At 36.0% G+C, this 25,323-nt stretch overlaps 1 protein-coding gene across 1 annotated transcript; it reads left to right on the forward strand.

Moving 5' to 3' along the window:
- Positions 1–19,552: 19,552 nt before the first annotated feature.
- LOC149147796 (uncharacterized) lies at positions 19,553–21,984 on the forward strand. Its single transcript, XM_089442894.1, has 3 exons — positions 19,553–19,829; positions 20,080–20,238; positions 21,932–21,984. The coding sequence occupies exons 1-3, from the start codon at positions 19,636–19,638 to the stop codon at positions 21,957–21,959; spliced, it is 381 nt and encodes a 126-aa protein (XP_089299020.1). The 5' UTR covers positions 19,553–19,635; the 3' UTR covers positions 21,960–21,984.
- Positions 21,985–25,323: the final 3,339 nt, after the last annotated feature.

Below are 25,323 nucleotides of genomic sequence, written 5' to 3' on the forward strand. Positions count from 1 at the left end.
TTCTCATATATTTTTGGGTTAGATCCATAACAAGTGGTATCAGAGCACTTTCTTGGGCAAAAGTGGAGATTTTTTTTAATTTTTTGCAGGAACTTTCTGGGGCGGCGAGTTTGCAGATCAGATATGTATGTTTTGAGGAAAAATATACAAAATCTAATTGCATATTTGGATTCTTTGTGAAAAAATACCCAAGTTTAAAATAAATAAATAAATAAATAAATCGGCCAAATCGGAGTCCGGATGAAGGAGATATCGCTGATCTAAAAATTAGTGGTGTTGCAGACATTTTTCCGGGTGGTGAATTTGCAGATCAGATCTGTATGATTTGGGGCAAAATTTGCAAAATATAATTACAGATCTGGATTTTTGTAAAAAAATTCCCAAGTTAAAAAAAAAAAAATCGGCCGAATCGGAGTCTAGATGAGGGAGATATTGATGATTTAAAAATCAGTTGGGTTGCAGACATTTTCGGTCAGCGGGTTTGCGGCACAGATCTGTAAATTCTGGTGCAAAATCTGCAAAATCTAATTGCAGATCTGGATTGCTTGTGAAAAAATACCCAAATTAAAAAAAAAAAAAAAAAAAAAAAAAAAAAAAGAGTCGAATCGGAGTCCGGATGAGGGAGATATCGCTGATTTAAAATCAACTCTTCTTTTTTTCAGAATTTTTGGTGACGGCGGGAGAGTTGCAGCGTGGATCTGAAATTCCAGTGCCTAGATCGGGATTTTTACCACATGAGAAGATGCAGAATGGTTGTTCCATTTCTGAAAATAGGTCATAATAGGGATTCTGAGCAATATTGACGAAATTGTGGCCATTTCAAATTTTCGCCAAGTAAGTAAATTTTTTTTCAAAACACTCTTCATGGCGGATCTTAATTTTATAGGGAAAGATGATAGCCCTACTATTGAAGAATTCATACAGAGACAAAAGTTCACATATGGGACATTTTGGAAGGGTTCAGTGGCACTTAGTATGAAAGATGAGGCTGCTAGATGGTGGTTCTCACTTGACCGCCAACAGTTGTCCAAACTTTCAGATGAAGAATTTGAAAGAGTCCTTTTAGACAAATGGTATCATACTATGAAATAGGAGAATGGGACATGTAAGGGGTTATTTTCTATTGGTATTTCCTTATTGCAGGTTCATGGATTCATTCAGAAGGAGAAAATCATTGTGTCTATAAATCCTAGTTGTCAGCGTAATTTTATCAATATTAATTTGGAAAAAAAATTGCAAGTTCCAGCAAAACAGATTGAAAACATACAGGTTGATAATGAGGATGTTCAAGTTTCTAAAGATTTGAAGATTTCTATGGACAAGTATGTATTGCATTCTGATTTTTATGCTTCAAATACGGCTAATGAGGATGTTGTTTTGGGATACCCTTAGATGGAATCAGCGGGTACTAGAAATATTAATGTGCAGAAGAAATTCCTGAAGCTTTGGTATAAAAAGAAGAAAAATACATTACAAGATATTTCCATCAATAAATAGGTAGAGTCCAAGGAGGATGAAGCAGAAGATGTTCCAGTGACTGACATATCAGATGATGAGCCATTGATGGTAGACAACCAAACACAAACATTAAACCAGGTACTAGAAAAACAAGTAGAGTCCAAGGAGGCTGAAGCAAAAAATGTTACATCAGATCAGGACTCAGTGGTTGAGGTAATATTAGAAGATAAGAAACAAAAACAGGCACCACAACATGTACCAGATACCAATCAGGCTCCATTATATTGTGAATTAAAGAAAGATACACCGTCAGCATATTACCACCCACATCACCCAGCAAGAAAGCAACCAACAAGATGGCAACAAATTAGCTACAAGGACAACAACCCCCGTATGGCATATAGAGAGGGGCGACAATCCACCTACTATACATCAACATAGAAGAGCTACGAGGATCAGCTTTCATCTCAAGCGAGCGAGGCACCAACTAGATCGATGGTTCACCTTTCTCTAAGATGGCTAGATGCACGTGCATGGTACTAGTGGACTACTATTTTGAGTAGATCTTATTATTTGTGTTCTTCCCATGTTTTAGGGATGAAACATGTTAAGGGGGGGTGGAATGTAGTATATCTAGGGGGAATAATATGGGGTACGAAGGGAGGTACCCAAGGGAATAATGTAATAATGGGATGGGCCATACTAATAAATAAGGTGGTTAACCCATATCATGTAAGGGACCACAAGTAGTTAACAATAATGTAATAAGCCCATGGTATTAGATAGATTGTATTGAGAGAACCATGGTAATGACCCATGGTACTGTATGTATGAGGCCTATATAGAGGCTAGAGACTCCACATTGAGGGATGCCAAGGAATATTGTATGAATAGGCATATGGCTTGTGGAGTGTTCTCCTTCCTTAAGGAGTGAATGTATGGTGTCGCCCTACCTTAAGGGTTTGATATCAATAAAGAAGCATTTATATCTATATTCAGATCTTGTTATTTATTGGGTTTATTTGTATTCTCATATATTTCTGGGTTAGATATATAACATTGCACCCAGGTATCTTGCTGCCAAAGAACAAGAAATTACACATTTTGAGGACATGCTCAGGTTGTTAGGGGAAGACAACATACAATCTTTCATGAGGAGATGGAACACATTGTCATACAGTTTAAAGATAAGAGAGTACCACTCTCCTCAAAGAATGAGAGAAGCACTAAACAGGACACCCATGTACAAGCAATCTATGCAAAGGCTCAAAGTCAATTGGATTGGCTTGAAACCCTATCCACCACTACTCTTAGGAATGTTAGAAGGAAGGAAGGAAGAAGAATAAAAGAGGCAGTGAGAGGAGGTAGAAATGAAAACAGGTTTCTATGAACAAGAAGAGGAAACCACAACAGAGGCATGGGATGTCAGGAAGGCCACTAAAGCTATGAAAGACATGGATATTGATTGAGTTTCTCAAAGGATGAGCAACACTTTCAGTAGGGGGGCGATGATGAGCCTCATCATTGGGTAATTATATGGGCCTTAATTCACCTCCTATCTTATTCAAACCAAGTTTTCTCACAACTTATTACATACTTTGATTATATTTTGTTTAATGAGATGAGTTAGAGTGAGATATTATGCCTAGTGGACTAATATGCATTGAATGCAGGTTTGGGAGAGAAAATCAAGGCATTTTTGCAAAGACTAAGGTTTGAAACTCGAATGGGATAAGGGAGAGAGATTGTAGGAGGTAAATCCTCCTCATTTACTCCTTCCCCATTCGAATATTCCTCCATTAATCCCACTAGCTCGGAGTGCAAGCAGCCAAGCCATGAAGATTAGAAGGTAGTCGAGCAAGTGGTAGACAAAGAGTTAGTTCATCTCGAGTTTGGGAGCCGAGCCTCCCTAAATTTAAGGAAGTCATTGGGGACTTCAGTCGTATAAGTAGAGAGGCCTAGAGCCTCATTAGGATTAGAATTTTTGTTGTAAAACTCTAGTTATTTTCGAGCTCCAAACTTGTGGAAGACTTTTTGATGTAATTTTTTGTTTTGGTAATAATAATGAGTTTGTTCTTGATTCAGTACTAAGTTAACTCAGAGGGTTGAAGCTCTTGGGTTAGGGCCCAACCCTAGCAACAAAGGCTCCTCTTCCTGTATCTTTATGCTTAGCTTATTTTCATAGATTCATGGTTAAACTATTTTTAGAAGTATTTCATTGCAAGTAGTGTAGATTTGATTAATTATTTATTAGTTTTCTTCCATTTGTGCTTTACTTTAGTAGCAGGTTAGAAGGGTTAAAATAGGCTCCACAAAGATGTCAGTGGGTTTCTTGGCCTCACTTCTTCCTTCTGGGATCATTATTTGAGGAAAATACCCTTATGCAGCCCAAAAAGACAGATTTCCATTCCTTTCATGATTTTTAGAGTTTGTTGTACTTAAACCAGCATTTGATCAGTTTTGCAAAGTAGGATTTCATTTCCATCTCTTCTATCTTCATTCTTGTAGTAGATCTCATCCATGATTCCATGTTATTAAGCAATTTCTTCATGCATAGGGTAGATAGTTAGTTCATTAAATTTTCCTTTTCTAGTTCATGAGAATTCTACTTGTTTACATGAATTTTTGGAAATTACACATGTTTGATGTAGAGCAGGCACTTTAGAAGTAGACAAAGATCTCATTGCAAGCAACCACCTTCCAACTTCATCCACCCATAGGCATTCCTTGTTTCCATTAAAACCTTCACCAATATCATCATTTTACATAGAAATTTCCTCAAGCATTTTGAGCGAATCCAACCATCTCCTAAACTTAGTTTCAGGTTCTGAGTTATCATAGGCCTCTTCTCACTCCATTCCACCCATTAACCACCTTCCCTAAGCTTTCTATCACCTCCAACACCCATAATTTTTCTCATGACTGCATCCTGTATAAATGCAGGGAATCCTGTAGGTTTCTAGTACATCCTATAGGTTTTCCTGTAGTGGCCTGTTTTGAGGCCGAATCGAGGGAAAACCTCTAGGAAGCCTCCTATGGTCACCCAAGGGTACCCCAAACCTTCCAACTATCTCCTGAACCTCTCAACCATCCATCAACATCCCTAAACCACCTGCCACATCACCAAAAGAGATTAGTTTGCACACTTGATTTTTCATGAAAAGCACAAAAATAAAAAACAGATTTATTACAGTCCTTTACATGCATAACAATTGTGTTTGATGTTTTTAACTTCCATGCTTAGTATAGTAGCATTTTGTTCATGTTAATTTAACATCATTGCAAAGCATAGCTCTTAGCAATTAATTAGGAAATGGTGTGGCTTAGCATTGAATTTCTGTCTTTTTCATTATTGTAGTAGATTAGTTCTCTCTTAGAGTAGATTTTTATTTCTTTCATCAAGGAACCAAGCTTCTTCTGAATCCATAGAAGTTTGGCTTGCAAACCCTAGTGGTCTCTCGCCAGCTGAATAGTGACAAAAGGCAGAACCATCACTTTTACTTGTGTATACAACACTATGACCTCCAAGTTTGTACGAACCTTGGGTTGATAAAGTAAAACTGGTAGCCCAAGAGTTGTAGCATTCTTGTTGTAATATTGGTGCTCATCACTGGGATTGATGTGAAAACCCTTAAGCACTTAACTCCTCGGACTCTGAATCTGGCTCAGGGGTGGTCAGTGGCAAGAAGTATTACTATGAAAATGGCCTACAGTTGGGTGGAGAGTTGAAGTCCCTCCCTTAGTTCCCATCCATTCAAGATATACAGATAAGTGCATTTAATTATGTATATATGTTGCATTGTGTATAAAGAAGTAATGTTGTTATGTGTTATAATGATGATGGTATCTGCACTTTTAGTGGAGGAATATGTTATTCCTAGTTGTCTATAATGAGATGGTTATATGAATATTTCATGGTTTTGAGGGAATTATAGATCCCTGTGGTTGTTGATATGTTCTTGAGTTATAAAGCTATTTACACAGTCTCGTATGAATGGTTGATGTGCTTAGTTAAATTATTACTATGTGTGATTTCCATTCTTGGCTTGCTATGGATTTCATGGATACTTATCTAATTAATTTTTTGATTGTCTATATATTGTAATGTGTATTTTACTAGTGGATCCAAAAATATTGTGTGGGAACCAATTTATGGCACAATATGTTATTTTTGGGCTTAAATTTATAGAGTAGTATTAGCAGTGGTTTGGCCCATTTTTGTGTTAGATGGTAGACATGTCGATAATTATAGCATTGTATTATATGGGTAAGGATCAAAATTGTATGGTTGGAATGAGGGTTTTGATTTTCTATGGAAGTTAGTGTTCATACTGACACTTGGCCTTAAGGGAGGCCTGGGCATATTTCTTGTAATCCTTAAGTTTCTAATTCAAGTGCTGCAAGGAGAAGATTCATAATCAAGAGAATATATGCCTTGTTAGAGTTATAAGGGAGTTTGGAAATTTACAAGGGAAGAGGATCGATTAATGTGTAAGAATTATCACTAATCACTTGGTTTATATACTGCTTGATGGTGTTGCTTAGTTCTAATTAGCATCGCGTGATCTGCGCCAAATATTGTGTGAGGTCTCTATGGAGGATGACGTTGTTGAGGGAAGGCACATGGTGCGATAAGAATTATTCTCATTATCAAATGGAGAAATGTATGGCCCCATGAGATGAGAAACTTGATGTTTGGAAATAGAAATATATATGTTCCGAGGGATGAAGATGTGTCTCCATGGGATGAGAAGCCTTAATGTTTGGGCATGGAGATATCCATGTTCCGGGGAACAAAAATGCATTGAAGAATGTGGAAAGTCATATTTAAACACAATAAACTTATAATGGGTAAACACTGGTTTGCATGAAGGGGGTGCATCTTTATACGATCCCAGACTTAGGCTGAGGTGGGAGATGCCACATAGGCTAGGTATGACTACATGGATTCCATGTTTGAATTTGGAGGACATGGGCATGTGAATTGGAAAAGTTGTTGATGGGGCTTGCTCACAGTGTGACACATGGTAGGAAAGAATGACATTTTTGAAGGGCAAAGTGGTTGGTTTGTAGATGACAAGTGGCATCATTAGAGGATGTCGCATGGTAGGGCAACATCATCCTGATGTCAACATAACATCCATAAGACACAGGATAGGTGGGTGCCATGGAAGATTATGCTGGTGTGACACCTCAGTGACATGTGGCAATGGTTTTGCGGTGCCACTTGGTAATGACATGGAAGTTTACGTGGTTGGGAGCCATGTCATTGTAGAGCTTAGTGCCTCAACAATGTTTTGTAATGACTTTTCATAGTGGGGCACGATGTTGATATAAGTCGTGGTAGATGGAAGGTGGGGGATGGGAACATTCTTGTTATCTGATGTGATCTTTCATGTCATGCCACATAGATGAATAAAAATTTGTACTTGATGGTGGGGCTAGGTGCAAATGTGAAGGCTTGGAAATCTTAAGGTTTGCCGATCTGGGGAGTTTCCACAATGCAAATCTCATGCACTTTGAATTTCCCTTAGGATTGGATATAATGTGTATGTGTTGCAAAATACAAGGAAGTAGGGACCCAAAATATGGATTGACATGGAAAGTACCACAAATGCACTATTGAGACCACATGGGTGCCACACAAGTGTCGTGGGTGACATGGTAGGGTCACGTGGGCCACACATGGTTTTCATGTGGCAATGACTTGGTGACGTGGCAAGGACTAACTAGGTACTTCTTAAAGAGGAATAAAGTTCAATTTGGGAGTTGGATTGAGGTAAAATTGATATCACTAGAAAGCTCTTGACGAGATTGATGAGATGGTGTTGTCTAAAGTTGATTTCATAAACTTTGGTGAAGAAGAAATTTTGTAACCCCATCTTCATAATGAGACCATGGAGGTTGGGTTAGTTAAATGTAACACCTCCCATTCATCTTGGACTAATTGAAGGGGCGTGAGAGGTAGCATTATAGAGTGGTATCAAAGTTATGTTCAAAACTTAGTCTAAAGTGGCTCAGGAGTAAATTAACTCAGAATAAGAGTTCAAGAAAGGACCATTGGAAGAACAAATTTGATCCTTGTTACAGTATGGAATGCCACACTCTTTTTCATTTAAAGGTTGATTGTTTGCTATGTGTTATTGTGTGGTGTATGCTTATGTCTATTGATATTTAAAATTCTGGATTGATAGAGGTAGTTAGCATGGCATATCTAGATATGCTAGATTATTTCTAACTAGTACACTAACATGAGGTTTGATATTTCAAAAAATTGAACAAAACAACATGATTTTTGCAAATATACCAAGGTGATGAGAAAATATGTTTAATGGTATTTGGTTTGGATAACAATTATGTGTGTGTAACAACACATAAGAAGACACCAAGAAACACAAAAAGAGTAAAGGGGATGAGCTCTAGAATGGTGCAGTACAACACTGATAGTTCCCAACATTATCAATAAGAATATTTTGTTGGAAAGTGGATAAAGGAAGACTCCCCTGATTGAATGAATAACATTAGAAGTTTAAGAGTTGAACTGAGAAGTTATAAGGTTGAGAATGAGAGTATTTTCATATCTCAAGAAAAGCATGCATATGTAAATGATATTATTATGTAGAGCTTGTTAAATTTGCAACAAAAAAATTAACATGAGTTAGGTGCCAACTACCTAGGAAGAGGTAAAGGGAAGAAAAATCCATCAAGATTTGGGAAGAATGAATTAAAAACTAATGGTGCAGAGGGAAAAAAATCAAATAATAGACATTGACATACAAATGAAGACGTGATGAGTGAAGGAACTCCACCTAGTACTCTAGGGAGGAGAATCTATAGTCATAAGCAACTACCTAGTGCTACCACTAAGAGGTATCATCAGAAAAAAAAGGAAAAACAAATATTTGATGCCAAAATAACTTAAGAAGGAAAAACCTCCTATGTTAAATGGAAAAGTGAATGTCTGAAGAAGAAGAAGCATGGTTATTGGGAAATAAAATGTATTTCAAAGTGCATGATTACTATGAGAATATGAAGGAAAGAGTAGTTATTTTTAGCTTGAAGGGAAATGCTGATATCTGGTTAGAAGAACTAAGGAATGTAAAGAAAATTAGAGAAAATAAGTTGTCCTAGAGGATATTTGAGAGATACTTATTGGAGAAGTACCTATCTGAAAGATACTATGACAACAAGGTGAAACATTTTCATGAGCAAAGATCGAGGTAACTTATAGACAATGAATATACCAACAGATTCTCGAAGCTACTGAGGTAGGTTCCTTACATAAAGAATGAGAAGATAAATATTCAAAGGTATATTAGTGGATTTCCGCATGCTTATAGGGAGAAAATAGAGTTTGATGAGCCAAAATCCCTAGAGTAATATGCCACCCAAAAGATGAAGTATTTATATGAACAATCTAAGCATAAGACTGAGTTCTGAACTAATTGGTAGGAAAAAGGTAAGCCCATGTTTAGAGATAAAAGGTAGAGAGATGAAGGATATCAATCAAGAGGAAGGAATGTGAAGGTTGTTAGTCCTTCCAAGGGAGAGTTTCAACAAAAATCCACTACTACGGACAAAGGTCGGTTCTCTAAGCTTATATGAGAGGAAGTCAATGGGTTCAAAAGAGAACCCATACAATGTTGGAATTGTGGAGAAAAATACATGAAGAAACATTGTCCTCAACAACAAAAGAATGACCCAAGGTTGCACTGTGTGCACTGGAAGTAAAGCTAGTGAAGGGTGTGGCTTAGAATGTACCATGAATCTATGCCTAGATGAAAAATAGGTAGGTTGATCACCAACCATTAATTGTTGAAATGGAATTTATGGTGGATAACTAACATGTTTCAATTTTGATAGACCCAAGTTCTAATTTCAGTTATGTTAGCCCAAGGGTTGCAGAGAAGTGTTCACGATAGAAGATAGCCCATGAAATTTTGTGGTTAGTTCAGCTGGCCATTGGAACCAAGAGACAAGTTGAAGATGTGGTGAAGTCATTCCCATTAGTGGTAAACTAGATGACCACCTCTGCAAATGTGAACTTTTTACCATTGGGATCATACAACGTGCTAATTGGCATGGATAAGCTTGCAAGCTATAAGGAACATTTGAATTCTAAAACAAGTTGATGGAATGCATCATTGAAGAATGGGAAAGAGTGATGTTGCAAGGGATGAAAAAGTTGATGACTATTCAGAAAATATCAGTGTTGCAGATAGAGAGATGCAGTAAAAAGGGATGTGAATTGTACGTTATCAAAGTGAATAGAAAGTGAAACACTTACGGAGATAGAATGAAGAGTACCCTATATTAAAACAATTTAATGACGTGTTTCTTGAGAAAATTATAGGGTTACCACCAAGAAGATAAATTGATTTCTCAATTGAGTTGTTACCAAGATTGACATCGGTTTCAAGAGATTCATATTGTATGAGAAAATCAGAGCTGGTGGAGCTAAAACTATGATTAAAATACATGTTGAACAAGGGATATATTAGACCATGCATATCACCTTTGGGAGCTCCCATACTGTTTGTAAAGAAAAAGGATGGTATGTTGAGACTTTGCATCTACTACAGGAAACTGAACAAATCCCCAATAAAGAATAGGTATCCTCTCCAGAGGATTAATTACTTATTTGAACAACTAAGAGAAGTTGTATTATTATCAAAAATAGAATTGAGATCTGGGTACCATTAAGTATAAGTTAAGGATGAAGACATCCACAAGAAAAACTTCAGAACTAGATATGGGCATTATTAATTTGTGGTGGTTCCATTTGGACTCACCATTGTCAAAGAAAGTTTGTGTTTAATGAACAACGTTTTCAGTCTATATCTGGACAAGTTTGTGTAATTCTTTGTAGATGACATCTTGGTTTATTCTAAGACCAAGGAGAAACATGAAGAACATTTGGCACCAATTTTTCAATTTTTCAGAGAGCACAAGCTTTATGGCAAACTAAAAAAGTGTGGATTCTTCCAGTCACAAGTTTAGAATTTGGGACATATCATTTCCAAGGAAGGATTAGCAATAGATATAGAGAAGATCAAAGCCATCATGGAGTGGCCTACTCCCCAGAATGTGGTAAAAGTTAGATCCTTTATGGGATTGGAAAGGTATTACCAGAATTTCATTCATAATTTCTCAAAAAAAGGGACATCCAATCACAACATTATAGAGAAAAGGAACTAATTTCCAATGTACAATAGAATGTGCAACCAGATTTGAGCAGTTAGAACATCTAGACACACATGCACCAATATTGAGAATAACAAACCCAAAAAAGGATTTTGTGGTGTGCACAAATTATTCCAAAGAAGGGCTTGGTGGAGTCCTAATGTAAGAAGGACAAGTGGTTTGTTACGAATCAAGGATGTTGAATGAGCACAAGAGTAATTATGTCACTCATGAGTTGGAATTAGAAACTCTAGTGCATGCATTGAAAATGTGAAGGCAATACCTCCTTGGAATGAAATTTGTTTTAATGTCAAATCATGAAGGGTTTAGGTATTTATTTTACCAACCCAAGATGAATGCAATATAGTCAAGGTGGCTAGCCTTGATTAGTGAATTTTATTTTGAGATAGAATATATCAAAGGAAAGGAAAAAAAAGTAGCAAATGCACTTAGTATAAGGATGCAAGTGGTTCACATAACAACCATTAGTACGTGTGAAGTTGACATAAAGGAAAAGATTAAAGAGGTAATGCATCAGGATGAACATTACCAACAAGTAAAATAACACTTGCAACAAGAGCCAGAGGGAGCCTTGAGTAGGAATTTCTCTCTCATAGAAGATGAACTATTGAAATTCAAAGGTAGATGGTATATACCTTGTATGGGAGACTTGAAGAATCTCACATTTTATGAGTTTCATAAAATGCCTTATTCAAGTCATCCACGTTATCATAAAATGATAACAAACATGAAAACAACGTAATATTGGTGGAGCATGAAAAATGATGTTGCTAAGTACATTTCCAAGTGCTTGGAGTGTCAGCAAGTGAAAATGAAATGTCAACATCCAACATGATTTTTACAGCCAATTCTCATACTTGAGTGGAAATGGGAAGTCATTTCTATGGAATTCATCACAAGACCACTGCAGACACCTAAAAAACATGATGCCATAATGGTAGTAATGGACAAGATGAGATCGGAAACTCATTTTATAGATGTCAAATCCACTCACCAAGCAAGTGACATTTCTTATAATTTCATGAAAGAAATATTTATATTACATGGTATACCCAAGAATATCATCTTAGATCGGGATGCCAAGTTTATTTCAAAATTTTGGAAAGTGTTGTTTGTTGATTCTGGAACTGAGTTAGCATTTAGGATAGTATAACATCCTTAAATATATGGACAAACTAAAAGAGTAAATAGGGTGTTGGAAGACATGATAAGAATGTATTTCATGCATCCGACTAAGAGGTGGGAAGAGTTTTTACCTTTGGTAGAATTTTCCTATAATAATGGGTACCAGGATTCATTGAAGATGTGTCCTTTTGAGGCTTTGTATGGTAGGAAATGAAATACATCCATCAATTGGGATGATACGGTGAAAACAAGTGCATATTGGACTTGATATGCTAAAGGAAATGGAGCAAGAGATAGTTACTATTAGACAAAAACTGAAAGTGGCTCAAGATAGGAAAAAGAACTATGCAGATCAACATAGAATGCATAAGGAATTTCAAGTGGGGGAACATGTTTAGCTTTGCATCAGATCAAGGAATATTTCACTAAGAATTGGATCTTGTGCTAAGTTGGCACCAAGATTTTGTGGACCATTTCATATTTCAGAAAGCATGGGGCCAATGACTTACAGACTAGCCTTGCTACTCATAGTGAAAGCATATGATGTTTTCCATATTTATTTTCTTAAAAAGTATGTGCATGATTCTAATTATGTTGTTGATTTATATGTGCTACATGTGGAATTTGAGGGAGAATCGCACCCAGAACCAAAGTGCATTCTAGATTGGAGGTAGACCACACTCTAGAATTGAGTAATCAAGCAGTTTACGGTACAACATAAGCACTTTGGATCAAATGAGGTCATTTGGGAAATGGCTTATCATATGAGGGTATCATACCCATTTTTTTTAGTATGTAAGTAAATGTAATAAGAGTTGGGTATATAAAGCACATTGTAAAAATTGTGTTTGGGTATAGGACACTGAGGATAGTGTTCCTCTGAGGGGGTGGGGTCTATAATAGCCCTTTTTTGTCACCCTCATTAAGATATCATTATATGGATTGTTTATGTAAATTCATGTTAAATGTAAATGATGACTAAACTAAGGAGAGTATACAAATTCAAAGCTTGGTGAGGGATTTCTTGTAAACCCAAGCCATTTGATTTATTTTTTCAACAATCTCCCTAATGAATTTATGGATTGCTAGTGCAAGCATAGAAGGAGAGGATGGACAACCTACAATAGAGGAAAAAATGTCCATACATTCCTTGTCCCTGAGGAATGTGGTGTGGAAGTCAACATGCAAGGGGGGCGGGCAGGAAGAGGAAGGCATAGATGTGGTGCAACAAGAGGAGGCACAAACACAAGATGTGGATAGGTAATGTTAGGGATGTGCATACTAGAATGAGAAGAGAGATCACGAAAGGAATATGGTAGAGGGAGTAGAGTTGGTGCAAAATAAGGAGAACACTAAGGAGTGTGAGGTGTAGGAAAGGCAAGAGAAAGAAAGGTGGAGACGTTGTGTGTTTTGGAGGCTTGCAGGCTTAAGAAAGAGGAAATATCATGTACTCTGGATTCCTACTGAGAAAAGTGGAGACTCTGTGTGTGTTTGGATATTTATGATATTTACTAGGAGGGGAAATTGTGATCTCTAGATTCCTATGTGATATGGTTGGATGGTAATGGTGTAAAATCCCTTAAGCACTTAACTCCTTAAACTATGAATCTAGCTCGAGGATGGTCAGTTGTAAGAAGGATTATTGTGGAGTTGGCCTGTGATTGGGTGGATAGTTTAATTTCCTCCCTCATTTTCCAATAATTCAAGCTATACATATAAATGTGTTTACTTATGTATATATGTTTCATTTTGTAGAAATAAGTAATGTTGTCATGTGTTACAAACAATGATTGTATCTGCACTATTAGTGGAGGAATGTATTATTCCTAGCTATATATAATGAGATGGTTATATTAATGTATCATGGTTTTGAGGGACTTTCATATCCCTGTGGTTTTTGATACGTTCTTGAGTTACATAGCTGTTTACATGGTTTCGTATGAATGCATGATGTGCTCAGTTAAACTATTACTATGTGTGATTTCCATTGTTGGTTTGCTATGGATTTTGTGGATACCTATATGATTAAGGTTGTTACGTGTCTATGTGTTGTAATGTGTGTTTTACCAATGGATCTGATGGTATTGTGTGGGAACCACTTTATGGCATGATATGTTATTTGGGTAATATTTTAAGAGACATAAATTTCAAATTGGGATTGAGATTGAGGTAAAATTTATATCGTCGGAAAGCTCTCGATGATCTAGTTGCGATGGTGTTTTCCAATGTTGATTCTGAAAACTTTGGTGAAGAAGAAATTTTGTAACCCCATCTTAATAATGAGACCATAGAGGTTGAGTTAGTTAAAAGTAACACCTCCCATTAATCTTGGACTGATCTAAGGGGTGTGGGAGGGAGAAGTTGTCGCTACTACAATACCCTCCAAAATTTTGTTATATTTAAATTTTGGAGCCTACTTTCTAACATGTGAAGTGTTTCTTTTGGTCGTCAAGAGTCGTTTCATGTTTATACACATGTTTTAACTATCCATGTTCCCTTGTAAGTTTCGTCGCATCATCAAGGGAAATAATAATGCACTTCAGAGTCATAGTACATTTTTGGTCAGAAAATGACACTTTTGGTCGCAACTGCACATACTTTATCTATTATACTTAGAGAATGTTTTTGAACTGGATTTTTTAGGCATACTTCTGAGGCTTTGGTCCTGTCTAAGTTTTACTGATGAGTTGAGATGTGACATGCTTGATTTTACTCCTAACTTAGTGTGTTTTTCAAGGTTTCACCTCTCCAAACTTAGAAAATTTTCTAACTTTGCAATCCTACCCTCTAGGCTAGGAGAGCACACTGCGCACTCTTAAGGACTAGTGGATACCCTCCTTTTTAGTTGGAACTACCCCATGCACCGAGCCCAACCCTTCATCCCTCTCCAACGCACAACACACTCCCAGTCATCAATACCCCCTCTTTGTTGTTTTTTTATGCGCCTTGCACCAGATAAACCTCCAGTTTCCTAGTTGACCACTACACACTCTCAATGGGAAATGAGGCCATACCTTGTGCTTTTTTCTTGCGCATTGCACCCTCCTTGTGGCCCTTTCTCTTCCTTCTGAGCACATAACACATACTCAGTGAACAACTATGATGCCTTATCCCTTGGAGTTTTTCCTTACACCCATAAGGCGTCCTTCCCCTTTAGTTGAGTGCACAACACATTCTAAGTGATCAATGATGACCCTCCTTATCTCTTGCAAGTGTTCCCTATTCTTAGAAGCTCTTTCTCTCTTCCCTTGGCACAATGTTGATCCACAAACATAAAATTTGCATGAATCGTGACGGAATAGGGGATTTTTGGGCTAATGTTTGCTTTCCATGAGTGATCTACATATGCGGGTGTTCAAAGAATCATAGTAAATATATGTGAGGAGGTCTGACAAGAAATGTTGTGCAAGGAAGAATCTTGAAGATAAAGGCACCATGTTGCAATAATTGAAATAACAATGGATCTCTATGATCAAAGTGCCTCATGAAGACTCCAAGATCTCTCAAGACCCTTTGGAGGGTAGATGGAAACAACAATGCAAGATCTTACGAGTATTAAAGACATAGTGGCAGTGTCGTCACTTATCAAAGAACTTTATGTACAAGTCACCATGAGTCCAAGTCATCAATGTTAATGACTTGTCATGTTGTCATCACATGATGATGTGGAAATTATGATGTAATTTTGGAAAATATTGTAAATGTAAATATGTGGAAGTCCAAGAGTCACATATGGACAAACAAGGCACATGGAGAAGTCCAAAAGTCACTTAGAATTCCAAAGGTCATATAGAAGTCCAAAGGTCACATTACAAGTCTTAGATTCATTCGAAAGTTCAAGAGTCATAGAGATATGAAAGGTCATTGATCTTATTGTAAAATAAGCCTCATTACTGAAAGAGAGGACTTGGTACCTTGGCTTCTCCAACCAAGCATTAGAGAGGAAGATAGTTCTTTTGGAGAGTGAATAGTGGCTTAACACTCCACTATTGGAGCTAGTGGTGTTCATTATATCAATGTATCTTGGAATTTTCACTTAATATTGAAAGCTCATTCAACCAACACATTTCGTGCATATATGGTGAATGTTTTAAGACTATTCTTTGGATGTTTGCGGTATATATTGGCATTCATATGTACTAAAGAAATTGAACTATTTTGGTGGCTTTGGTTCTCATATTATTGAATATGTGTTATACTTTTTTTCATGATTGTTGCATCTATGTGAACTATTTCGCTTGATGAATAACAATTCTTTCATACTTATGTGTGTGTGTCTTTATTAGGCTAGTACTAATATTGTTCTTCTAAAGGCTCACTTTCATTTCTCTTCCAATGAAAGAACCTTGATACATATTACAATTAGACATTTCACAAGGCATACTTACTTGCTCATTTAAAAGTACACATGCATTGCTCTCTTATGCTAACTACTATATCCGAGGCAAATCTTTAAGTATATGATAACTGGGCCACATTTCCAGATGGGGCTCATATACTAAATGGTGTGAGGTCTAATTGAGACTTCATATTTGGGAGACCCCTTGTATGTTGGCGGGATCCAACACCATCAACAAGAGCATTAAAGTGATGTGGATGATTTAGCATATGTATATTACATTATCATTATTACATTTTTTAGAAAACTACTTCAATATATTGAATTTTTCAAAAGTTGATGTTTTATTGTCCAAAAAAAAATGTTGTTTTTATTCAAAGATTAAATATAAATTATTATTCCCATTTGCATACTAAAATGATATATTTGATATTACATAGCAGATACATTTCATTTTCATCTCATTAAAAAGTTAATTGATACTACATAGCAGATACATTTCATTTTCAACTCATTAAAAAGTAGTTCTCCATCCTACTTTTTTCCCTTCGATGTTACAATTAAAATTTTGTGAGTGTGGCACTTAATTTACTAATATTTAGAATTACTTTTCCATGAGGGTAAGCCTAAAGCTTAATAACCTTTCTTTGTTTCAGATTTTGAGTAAATTAATTTTAGCTACTAAGTTTATTTAAAGCTAAGTTAAGGAAAAACATTTTAACATGAGTAAAAGTGCTCAACCTATTAACTAGTAAAAAAATCCCAAGAAACACAGAATGACTAGAATTTATACAAATTTCCATTTGTGCTAATGCGTGTGGAGACATGTTATAGTATACATCTTATGGTTAACCATTATAAATATCTGGGACCATTAAGAGATGAGAATCTCAAGGAAAATTTTAGGGGTTAATATTCGTAGGTTGGCTAATTTTCCATGCTTTTTCCAAAATTCAAATTCGCCAATTTCCTATTTTTCTAGAAATTATTCACCCAAATTTTATAGTACAAAATTGTTTTACCTTACAAATCGCCAATATTTTATATAAACTAATATAAATTCATTATAAATGTAAATATTTCTACAAAAATATCACCAAACATTTTACAATTTGCATATTAGGTACAAGTAAGATTCGCCAAGGTTTCTAAACTTTAAGATAAACTTACATCCTTAAAATTTTCCATATGGGATGAATGAGTTCATCTTGGAACTAGAGAGGGTTAGGATTGTCAGTTAGTGGTCTCCTCTGTAATGTCTCAACTTCATGTGACACATGCATGCTTTGGTCATTTGTCACATGTCTTTGACCTCTAAATTAACATTTTCAACAAAAACAAAATTAAACAACATTGTATTTGGCCAAAGCCTTGGTTTCCTCTTCAAGATTTGATATAAGTTAAAATCATTTAAAATAAAAAGCAATTTAGTCAAATATATCCAATTGAAAGCAAAAATAAAAACTATCGTATTTCTTTATAATGTTTTAAAATATGCATTTAAGATTTGTGTTTGCACTAAGAACTTATAATGAAATCCCTTTTGAAATATATGGGACTATGGTTCTTTTGAGATCTATTATGATGTATACTCAAATACTATTTTCTTTTAGAGTTGGCAATGGTGGTGTGACAATATTTTGCATAAGCATTATGGAATTGGCATTGGTTGTATGATAATATGTTATATGAGCATATGGAATTGACACAAATGTTATTGGCATGATAATATGTCACTTGCAACTTGCTAGAACCAACCATTTTCATTTCACTAATTTAAACTCAATGCACCTCTACTCCCCATGTAGTATTATAAATTGGTAAGGTAATCAATAGTGAAGAAAGTGGGTGATTAAAATTCCTATTGTGACAACTTCCAACTCCACTAGCATGGGGGCATCCATATGTTTTTTCTTAAAAACACTCTTTGTGTGAATGAGATTGGTTTTCATTCACTGTTCTATCATCATTTCCATGTGACTATCTATATAATTCTGGTACAAGGGAAAAAATTGCCCAACCCAAATATAACCATTTCACTTAGATAATGTGATACATTGGTATATTCAATAGACAAAAAAGTGATAAGTGTTAATTTCTTAGAATTTGGAAGCACCCATCACATATACGTTTTATTATTTTAACAATTTAATAAGATATATTTAACCATATTTCTTATAATTAATGCCACACTATTAATTTCACATAAGTATCTTTCTTATTGTCTTTAACAAACTTTATACTTTCCATGAGACACATTGACTCATCATAAAAATTACACTCTACTTTCCTTTTACATTATATCCGCCTCTATTCACTTCAATCTATGCTTCTCTTACTTAATTAATATTTAATAATAATTTCCAAAAGCTTCTTATTTCAACTTAAGGTGGATGAGGATATGTTGGCTTCTTTATTTTTATTTTTAATTAAGGACCTAGATTGACTCTCAAGGGAACATGCTCAATATATGCTTAGTCTTAATGCTTATCAACATATGTAGTGTATTAAAGAGTTTGTTATGTTGCATTGACTTTTAATAAATTAAAAAAATTATATTCGTGCCAAGTGGCTCCGCCCCCACCAATTCTCTAGGGATTTCAGTAAGTTCCTCCATGATAAGTTCCTCATTATTAATTATAACATTCATTTATATACAAGCAATTTTTTTTAGCAAAATGGTCCATTACTTTTGATAAATTAAAAAAAATAAATTTGTGACACGTGGCCACCAATTTCTTAGGGATTTGAGATTATTCCAATTCTAATAAGTTATTATTTATAACATTCATTTATAATTCTTTTTTTTCTTTTAAGTTAAAGTTGACCCATAACATTTTTATACATGGGTAATCAAGTAAATGTGAATGTGAGTATTAGTAAGGCATTCTTAGTGTTGCAATAGTTTTTTGGATTATATTTATGAAACCTTGGACTATATCAACCACATTAATATTTTTAATATAGTTATACGCTAAGATTAATAGCCATTCCAAAATAAATGGGACAAATTGCTTTTCAAAAAGACTTCATAGGGTTGTCTTTAGTGTGACTTTTTGGACTTTAAACTTTGAGGTGACTCTCAAAAACCCTAGGGCACTTCCATTATGGGTGGGTTACCCATCAAACTTATGATTTCAATAAATTCCTACCAGATTTTAGAAAATTTAAACCGGAAAAACCCACCAGAAAAACTTTCAAAAATTCACACTAAAAACAAATCAGTTTTTTTTTTTTTTTTTTTTTTTTTTTTAATCCATTTTTACGCCGTAAGGCGTTTCCCTCTGAAACCCATCCCCCTCTTTGCCTACCTGTCATCCTTGCACACTGTAGGATTAAATGTTAGACGATTACAAAAACTTAGACTGTAGATCAATCCCTCTGAACCGTTGAGCTCCCATTTACTTTGAAGTGCGATCAATCTCCTTGGAAGTGTTATCACATTCCATTTTCTGATCTTCAATACCAGTAGGCAGGAATTGACAGGAAGATCATCATTGTGGTGGGATATGCAGCGTTATCCCCTGCCTCCTCCTTTCGATCCTTTCATCGTTACTTTCATAGACTCTGCTTTACTTCACAAATTTAACATCATCGATGTTAATGGAGCGCGCGATGGCTGCAGATCCCTGAATGGCTGTATCCAAAGGAAGACAGAGAAAACAAGATTCTCCTGTATGCCTGCCGAAACTGCGATCATCAGGTCAGTTATAAGACAAGCTTTTACCTTGCTATGGTGTGGCTTACCCAGACTTTAGAGGTTTGACATTAAATGAAATGTTGGCATTGATTTTTTTTTATTGCGTCTTCCCCTGTTTGGAGTGTTATTATGCAATTTAGCCAGCTTACGACATTCGCCCCGCATGAGCTAGTACAGTAGGGGCGAAACGCGGATTTAGGTATTTGAGTTTTGGTGGAATAAAAGACTCACACCTTTGTGGGATTTTGTGTAGGAGATTGCAGAAAACAATTGTGTGTACAGAAATGAGATTCATCATGCGGCAGGTGAGCGCACACAGATTTTACAGGACGTGGCTTCAGATCCTACACTTCCACGCACTAAAACCGTGCGATGTGTTGTGTGCAATCACGGGGAGGCTGTATTCTTCCAGGTCAGCCTGTTTAGCACATATCTTCTTTCTTTGCCCTTTTATTCGAAGAGCTCAGAGATATTGCATGTTACAGAAACATCAAGTAGCCGAAGAGATTGAATATCTGTTTGTCATAGGTTTCAGCCCCTAGGTTGATGTTAAAACATCCATTGTCTTTTCATCATGGTTTTCTAATTGCATATCTCACTACTACAATGGCATATCCATGCCGGGAATTTTGTTTCATATTAATACTGTCCTTGACTTCCTTCTGGCTTAGCCAGGGTTAACATAATGGAACTAGCTCTAGTGGTGTATTTGGCAGGATAAAGTTGCTAGCTTTTCTTACTTCAGAAACCTAAGGGTTGCAACACATGGTATGGTGGTGGATATATTGGGAAATAACCAATTTGTTGGTGGAAATAATTTCGTTGGAAGACTACCATCGATCTGGAAGACTCGGGATTTCGAATCAGCAGGTTATGGCAATATAGTTTTCCTTTTAATACTTCCTTGTCATTTGCAGGTGGGGTTACAGCGTTCTTCTTTAATGGAATCTGGCCTTTGATTTGCTCCATTTACCTCTTCTTTTGAATTTGTCAACAACTTTTCAATTTATTTTTGAAATTTCATTTTCTGGTCATTGAATTCTATGTTTTGCATTTCTGTGTTCTTTGCAAGTTGAGAAATTCTTATCCAAGGATTTAACAATATTTGCACCTTCATCTTTGAGAATTCCAGAAACCCTCCATCCTTAGTATATCTCTTTTATAATTCTTCTACATAGAGTCGTTTATATCTTTGAAGCATTCATCATTGATGAAGCCCTAGACCTTTCGTTGTAGATTTTATATGCTCGTATTGCTGTAGATCCTAAAGAAATCTCTTAACGTTAAGAATGGTTGACAAAATCCCTTTTATTTTGTCTTTTAATACTTCCTTTTGAAATGTCTGGAGGCCTTGTCATTTGCAGGTGGGGTTCCAGCGTTTTGCTGTGAGGGAATCCGACCTTTAATTTGCTCCATTTACCTCTTCTTTGGACTTTGTCAACAACTTTTCAATTTATTTTTGCAATTTCATTTTCTCGTCATTGAGTTTTGTGTTCTTTGCAGGTTGGGAAATTCATATCCAATGGATTTAACAATCTTTGCACCTTCTTCTTTGAGAATTCCAGAAACCCTCCACCCGCAGTTTATCTCTTCTATAATTCTTCTACATAGAGTTGTTTATATCTTTATATCTTTGAAGCATTCATCATTCATGAAGCCCTAGACCTTTCGTTGCAGATTTTATATGCTCGTATTGCTGCAGATCTTAAAGAAATCTCTTAATGTTAAGGAGGGTTTACAAAATCCCTTTTATTTTGTCTTTAAGACTTCCTTTTGATCTTGTTTTCGTGAAGAGGGTAGACTTCAATTTTCCTGCTTCAAAGAGGGCTAGAGATGACAATGGTAATGAGTTTGGGTTATTTTTGTAGACTTTTGCACGTCATCTGTTTCTCTTTTATCGATTCAGAGCATTTTTTACGACGATAGAATTTGTGTTTTCAATGTAATCTCAGTAGTGCCTACAATAAAGGGCATCTGTATAGCTCTTATTGTTATGGTGCGAACATCAATATGAATTTTGGGTATGTTTTCGGGTTGTTTTTCATGGTTATTCGATTGTCAAATTTGGTATCGGTTAAGTTTTCACGAATTGCTCTATTTTGCAGATATTCAAGTTTAATCAGAGGTCCCTGAAGTGAAAATTTCCTGTTAAAAAGGTAAAAATCTTAGATCCCTTCATGTTTCTAACTTTTTGATAGTTTATTTTTTTGATTTTGTGGAGAAGTTCGAATACCTGAAACTTTGATTTGAACTTATCTCGGTAAAAAGTACAAGAAAAAAAATCACAGAATTATGCATCTTTGGGCTGTGCCATATAATTGGGTTGTGAAAACAAAGATTTAGAAAAAAAAATTTACTTATTAAGTTGTCTGAATATTTTTGGATTGAATATTTAAAACATTTTCGAAAAAAATCACATTAAATTTTTTTAAAGCGGATCATACAATTATATAATTACGCTGTAAGGCGTTTCTCTCTGAAACCCATCCCCCTCTTTGCCTACCTGTCATCCTTGGACACCGTACGATTAGATGTTAGACGATTACAAATACTTAAACCGTTGATCAATCCCTCTAAACCGTTCAGCTCCCATTTACTTTGAAGTGTGATCAATCTCCTTTGAAGTGTTATCACATTCCATTTTCTGATCATCAATACCAGTAGGCAGGAATTGACAGGAAGAAGAATATGGAGATAACAGCCGCAGGAAGATCATCATTGTGGTGGGATATGCAGAGTTGTCCCCTGCCTCCTCCTTTCGATCCTTTCATTGTTACTTCCATAGACTCTGCTTTACTTCACAAATTTAACATCATCGATGTTAATGGAGCGCACGATGGCTGCAGATCCTTGAATGACTATCACTTCTCTACCTATGCATTCTTCTCTCCGGCTGAGATGAAGCTTTACCAGACTCTCATTAACTCTGGAATCCGTCTGCTCCAACTCCCTCCAGGTCAGTACATTCATTGCCCTAGCTTTGCTTATTTTCAGAACTCTAAATCATGGAATCATTCATTGCGGTAGCTTTTCTTACTTCAGAAACCTAAATCATTTAGGAAATTTTCATCTTTCGGATAAGATCTTCTGTTAACACTTTCCTGCCCCTATTAGTTTCCCTGGTTGTGTATCTTTTCTCCAGAGGAGAAGACATCCTTTTCATTACCTTTCATTAAGAAAGAGGAGCACAGTTACATATATAACCTAAAATACTTCAAAGGCATATACACTTCAAAGTCAGCTACTGTAACCCACACAAAATTGTCTGGTATGGACAAAAACAAATATGACAAGAATAGCTTAAAGCTTTGCAAAAACTGAATGAAATTGCTGAAAATGATACATAGCAGATAGACTGAGACATTTTAAACTCCATATTACAAGAAAGATTGACTATTTATAAACAAAATTAGACTGTTCATAAGCAGACAGAAAGGAAAGAACCTCTTGACATAAAAAAGGATGTGAGCCAAGTGAAGATCACTTGGAATCTGAACTGATACCCTCCTGAATAACCTAATGTCTCTTCATTATTTAAAGAAGATGTGACCATCCTTCAGAAGAGTTTTCTTGGACAGATAATCAGCTTGATAGTTCCATTCTCCAGATAAATTATGAAAGTGATCCTTAAGAAATTGAATTCAGTCCATCCAATGCTTAGGGAAAGAACCTTCAAATGACCCTTTTCCTATCTTTGAATTCAGTCCATCCAATGCTTGAGGGAAGAAGAACCTTCAACGGACCTTAGTAATTGCATATATGTTAATGCTGCATTGAGATATTGGGGCTGGGAAATTCAAGATGGAGCTCACATATCTGGTACATTCTACCCAATGTCCCCTTCCCATAGAATCTAGATCAATCAATATATCAAATGATGATACGTTTTTCCTATAGTGACTGTAAGTGTCTCTTTTCTGTGAATGGATTCTGCAATAAACTGGGACATTGCCTTGAAAGATTTGAATGCAGATGCAAAAAAGTAGCTTACAATGAACAATGACAGTGGGAGAAACATATCACCAGTGATATTTGATCAAACCAAGAATGAAAATATGGCTAAGTTGTGAGCAGAGGCAGATGTGTGGACAACCAGGGTCCAGTAAGATGAAATTAGTGAAGGTTGAAAAAAAGTGTAATATGCAAAGTCAGAGAGGTAATATCACAAATTTATAATTGCAGACATGGTTGACAGAGCCAAGGGGGTCGTTTTTGCTGGGTGTTTTGGTCACCAAAATGCAGTGTAAAAAGAGGACAAATTCACTAGGATTGGATCCATGATTTTGCTAAGAATTTACCAACCAAGTCACAACAAAAGGGACCACATTTTTAGGCGGTAAGGCACCCATCAAATCGTTGTATTGAAGGGCCACGGAATGCCAATGACAGAGGCACGATTTCGCTGGGGAAGCAACAACCAAAACATAGTAAATTTTAGCACGAATTAGCTGTGGAAATTGGTATGATTTCGCTTGGTAAAAGGTTCATCGAATCTACTGTTTGAGGGGCCATTAAATGGCAATCGTTTCTGCAATGATTTGTAGAGAAAACTGGAAGAGACACAAGTAAAAACTAATTTCGAAAATAGCCAAGAAAATGGCTAATCTAAGAAGATCATAAATGTGCCAGAAATATGAAATTTTGTTCAAGTCAATTTGGCATATGGTTTATTTGGGTTTCAAGTCTACTAGGTGTATATTGTGCATTGCTGAAGCTCACCGCCAGGGAACCACCCCCACGCAATTCCACTTTTGGTTTTTGTCATTCCACTTTTCAAATCTCAGCTAGCACACCGAGAGAGCCAACAAGCAAATATCCAGGTGTTGAAAGATCCAAGCATGTCACCAAGAATCAAACATTGTGTGCGTGCCAAGAAAGAAGAAGTGCGCCCACGAAGAGAACTGATGAATATCAAATGCACAACGCATCCAATAAAGAGATGAACACATTTCCATATATACGTTTTAAGAAATATTTAAGTGTTGGAACTTGGCAGGTTCATGTTTCTTCGTGAGACCAATATAAATGTATTGTTTCAACGTCGTTGGTGGCAGATTTATGCAACATATTTGATCATTTAAGTATAACAGATTTGCCTTTTCTTTTCCTACAAAGAATTTGCTCTTTATACATGCTGGAGTTATTGGGATATTCTTTAGGAACTAACAGCCATGCAAATTTATATTTTTAAATCTCTAATTCTCCTCATCATTTGCAAATTGTTCATTTGCATCTATGCTCAGAGAAGACAACTTAGCTTCAGAATGTTTGTAAAACAGAAAATGAAAATTTTAGCAAATATGGAGGTAATAATAAACACCCTGTGGTGTCATAACAATGTTTTCTTGGGTTTCTTTTGAGCAATAGCATTAGAGAGCCGTATATTGGTGAGGGACCTTTAACCCAACGCATCAGTGGCTTCATACAAGTGTGATTGGGGGTGCTCATCTTTGTAGGCAGAAGAAAAGAATGTCATTGATACATTTGTGATTATTGC

This window comes from Pinus tabuliformis, chromosome 9 (genome assembly GCF_031772625.1).
Source record: "Pinus tabuliformis cultivar Carrire ecotype Pingquan chromosome 9, CPIR1, whole genome shotgun sequence".
Classification (NCBI taxonomy): domain Eukaryota; kingdom Viridiplantae; phylum Streptophyta; class Pinopsida; order Pinales; family Pinaceae; genus Pinus; species Pinus tabuliformis.